This window comes from Priapulus caudatus, unplaced genomic scaffold, assembly GCF_000485595.1.
Source record: "Priapulus caudatus unplaced genomic scaffold, Priapulus_caudatus-5.0.1 Scaffold63, whole genome shotgun sequence".
Taxonomy (NCBI): domain Eukaryota; kingdom Metazoa; phylum Priapulida; class Priapulimorpha; order Priapulimorphida; family Priapulidae; genus Priapulus; species Priapulus caudatus.
In genome coordinates this window covers 414,772-419,295 of record NW_014577124.1, presented here as the reverse complement: position 1 = coordinate 419,295, position 4,524 = coordinate 414,772, and the positions used below count along the sequence as shown (strand labels likewise).

The following is a 4,524-nucleotide window of genomic DNA, read 5'->3' as shown; positions in this document are numbered from 1 at the left end:
AGCAGCAACAGCACCACCACCACATTAGCAGCAGCATAGCCACACACCACCATCCACCACCATACACCACCAGCAGCAGCCTACCCCACCACAGTAGCAGCAGCACCACCACCACCCACAGCAGCAGCAGCAGCAGGCAGCAGCAGCTAGCACCAGCGCAGCAGCAGCACGAGTAGCATCACCCACCACAGTAGCAGCAGCACCACGACACAACAGCAGCAGCAGCAGTAGCACCACCACCACCATGCACCACACTACCACCACCAGCGCAGTAGCAAGCCACAGCAGCAGCAGCACAGCGATTACCATGTACCAAGGCCGACTTTGCACTCGTATCTATGCTGCTCATCATTTCTGCACGCGTTAATATGTTTTCAGAGAAAACACACTTGTCTGCCTGCGCGTTTACACAGTAAGGAGACTACATTCCCGTGCCCATGTTCAGGCTCCGACACACATTAACGCATCCCTCACCACTCATCCTTCACCCACCACATCTAGCCACGCAGACTTACACAATCAGCACGCGCACGAGTATGAGGTACGTCTGCATATACCGCAGATACACAGCCTATACAGACACCAGGTAGCCTATTAATCAGCCGGCTGCCCTACTCCAACGCGTCGTCCTGCAAATACGCCGCCCCTCTTTCACACACGCCATGCACGACGAAGCCCACGTACAAAACATGCCACGCCACGCACCACGCACGCACCACGCACGCCCACGCACCCACGTACATATCATCGGCACAACTCAAGACAGACAAATAGACGCGCATGGCACTGACACACATACGGCGCGACGCATGCATGCATGCGCCCACAGTCGCAAACACACACGCAACGACACATACACTCACGCACACCGCGCTCGCCTACAGACACAGAGGCATCACCGCACACACGTAAAGATACAGAAAGGACACACACACGCACGCACGACGCACTCACGCACGCACGCACGAAAACTCGACGCCACGCACTCACGCACGCACGCATGCAATCACACACGCAACGCCACGCACGCATGCACTCACACGTTACGCACTCACACACGACGCACTCAAACACCCTCACGCACGCACGCCTCACACGCACGCAGCCTAACAATGACAGCGTTACAATCGACTGTAGGCACAATCTCCGCACCTTACTGGCTTCTCTCTTTACACTGGCTAACAACAATATGCCTTAGCAACGCTCGCTGATAAAAAACCGGAGCCTCGCTGCTTCATCGCATCCCATTCAACAAGCAGTGAATCCACGCTTAGTGATAAACACAACGATGAAACGTCTATATTCACACGTGAAGCCAAGCGGTTAGCTTAATTTGATACCTTTTTTCTCGCTCACTATATATCTCTCTCTCCGCTCCCTCTCTCGCTCTCTCTCTCTCTCTCTCTCTCTCTCTCTCTCTCCCGCGCCGCTCTCTCTCTCTCTCTCTCTCTCGCTCTCTTCTCTCTCTCTCTCTCTCTCTTCTCCTCTCGCTCTCTCTATCCCTCTGCTCTCTCTCTCCTCTTCTCTCACTACTCTCTCTCTCTCTCCTTCCCGCCCCTCTCCTCTCACTATCTTCTCTGTCTCTCTCTCTCTCTCTCTCTCTCGCTCTCTCGCTCTCTCCTCTCTCTCCCCCTTCGGCCGCTCTCCCTATCTCAGTATCTCACTCTCTCTCGCTCTCTCTCTCTCTCTCTCTCTCTCTCTCTCTTCCTCTCTCCTCGCTCTCTCCGCAGCGGGCGCTCTCTCTCTCCTCTCTTTCCTCTCTCTCTCTCTCTCTCTCTCTCTTCTCTCTCTCTCTCTCTCTCCTCTCTCTCTCTCGTCTCTCGCTCTCTCATCCCTTCTCTCTCTCTCTTTTCTTCTCACTGATTCTCTCTCCTCTCCTCTTTCCCCGCTCTCTCTCTATCTTCACTATCTTTCTCGGTCTCGCTCTCTCTCTCTCTCTCTTCTCGCTCTCCCGTCTCTCCCTCTCTCTCCTCCCCTTCGCGCGCTCTCCCCATATCTCACTATCTCACTCTCTCTCTCTCTCTCTCTCTTCTCTCTCTCTCTCTCTCTACTCTCTCTCCTCTCTCTCTCTCACCTCTCGCTCGTTCACTACCCCCCTCTCTCTCTTTCGCCTTCGTGCTAAAACAAACAACGGCAGCATTACAACGTGATACGCACGTCTGCCTACACAGAGCCGCAAGCGCACCACACAACGTTTCAGCTTGCCCTCGCACTGAACCACACGTATACTACATCCACAACACACTCTGGGAGCCGCGCACGCGCGCACCTACGCACGCACGCACTACGCACGCCCACGCAAGCGACCAGCCGTGAAACGGATACTAACGCCATCGATCTCCCGCCCGAAAATGCTTTCAATTGTTAATGAATGCAGATGCTGTTACGCGGCGTTGCGTGCCACCCGCCACACACGCCGATCACGGCACGTCATCACGACAACCCAAAACACTGCTTAAAAGGGCACCTTAGAGCGCGCGGCAGGGCTTTTATACGCATTATGTCAACGTAATCGTCCCCCGATCTTTTTTACCCCACCTACTCTCCGACCTTCGCCTCAGCCACGCCTGCGGCGGAGCAGAATCATCTAGGCACGTTTTCAGGCTCTTATTTTGACGCAGAGAAAGAGAGAAGATTTTGCAAGCGAGCTGCGCGGTGTGATAAAATATTGATTCTAGCGCTGATCATTTGATATTATTGTGTTATCGTCGTCAATACGCACGTGATCCACAATTAAGGTGCTACTTCCCGATAGGAAAATTTACATTAGATATTCGCAAACAAATGCATGACAGCGACGTGCTATCGCCTCGTAATGCATGGCAGCGAATGAACGACGAGAGAGAGAGACAACCATACGACAGCGAGGCTATGCTACGTCCTCTCTACCCACCACTACAAGGACGCGACGGTTGGCACGGACGACACAGTAGTGGCGCTAGCGGACACACACGACGCCACACACACACGCACACACGCGCAAGCGCACAGACATGCCGTACCCGAACACACACGACCCGCCCGCACCTACGCCACGCACACAGCACACACTACGACACGCACGCGCACGCACGCACGCAACATAGGCACCACACACACCACACAAGTCACCACACACACACACACAACAACCACAGCACATCACACACTACACATCACACACACACACACACACACACACACACACACACAAACACACAACACACACCCGACACCTACACACACACCGAGCAATATACGTAACCTTGGGGTCTTAGCTATCGACGCATCGGCTCATATGGATGCTTGTAGAAAAGCTCGTGTGTTATGTTCTACCGTGTGGGGCAGAATCTCGTTCTCCAGGATCGAGAGGAAAGATTGGCAGCCTGCCAACTGCACCTCCACGGGTGCCATGTGTAGCACCTCCTGAAAGGCAGCAAGCGGCACCCGCGTGAAACACTGTATTAACTAATATAACTAATTATTATAAGCCAGGTGCGCTAGTGGTAGCATGTACGGCAGGTGTTGTTAGCTAGGTACGTTAGAGCCAATCAGTGCTGGTATGCTGACGTCAACCGCAGCAGGCACGACAGATGTCGCTAACCAGTACGCCTGGTTGTCAACCGTAGCAACATTTACGTCAATTACGTCAGGTATTGTTAACCAGGTATGCTAGTGTCAACCGTAGCAGGTAAGCCAGGTAGTGTCACCCAGCTACGCTAATGTCAACTTTAGCATATACGCCAGTGTAAACCGCAGCAGGAAGACAAGGTAGTGTCACCCAGGTACGCTAGTGTCAACTATAGCATATACGCCACTGTAAACCGCAGCAGAGAGACAAGGTAGTGTCACCCATGTACGCCAGTGTAACCCGCAGCAGAAAGACAAGGTAGTGTCACCCAGGTACGCTAGTGTCAACTATAGCATATACGCCACTGTAAACCGCAGCAGGAAGACAAGGTAGTGTCACCCAAATACGCTAGTGTATACGCCAGTGTAACAAGCAGCAGCAGATAGGCTAGCAAGTGTCGCTTAGTAGTCGCTTAGTAGGCAGCAAGTAGTAGCAAGTGTCGCTTAAGCACACTAGTATCAACTTTAGCAACTGCATTGCTAAGCAGCTAGAATGCGCCTTACTACTAACTCACGAGAAACACTTCATCACATCACGCCACCGGCTGGCCTCGCGCGGTCTGCGACGAGACTATGTAGCCGTAGATTACACGAGCAATTAAAGCGCTCGAGGCGCGCTGGAGGGAGGCTGCACGGCAACATTAATTAGCATCATAGCGTCGTAATCTTGCGGTGCTGACGGGTGAAAAACAGAGACGGGATGCTCGGATGATGCGCATCGCAGTTAATGAAGGCCGGCTAGTAAGTGTAAATAGCTTTGGCTTCACACGCGCACGCACACGCACGTAGGCGCACGTACATGCACGCACGCGCACGCACGCACGCGTACTATAACATCAGGAGTGTATAACATAGATATATCTATATATTATACACCCCTGATAACATTACGCAGCTTGACTACGCTCTACCGTG

General features: G+C 53.1%; 1 protein-coding gene across 1 annotated transcript in view; it reads right to left on the bottom strand.

Annotated features, from left to right (window-relative positions):
* Positions 1-4,524, bottom strand: part of LOC106821188 (serine/threonine-protein phosphatase 4 regulatory subunit 4-like) — a 99,766-nt gene that overhangs the window by 31,391 nt on the left and 63,851 nt on the right. The window contains exon 3 of the mRNA XM_014825883.1: positions 3,329-3,405. Within this exon, the coding sequence (XP_014681369.1) occupies positions 3,329-3,405 (77 nt within the window). The remainder of the gene's footprint in view (positions 1-3,328; positions 3,406-4,524) is intronic.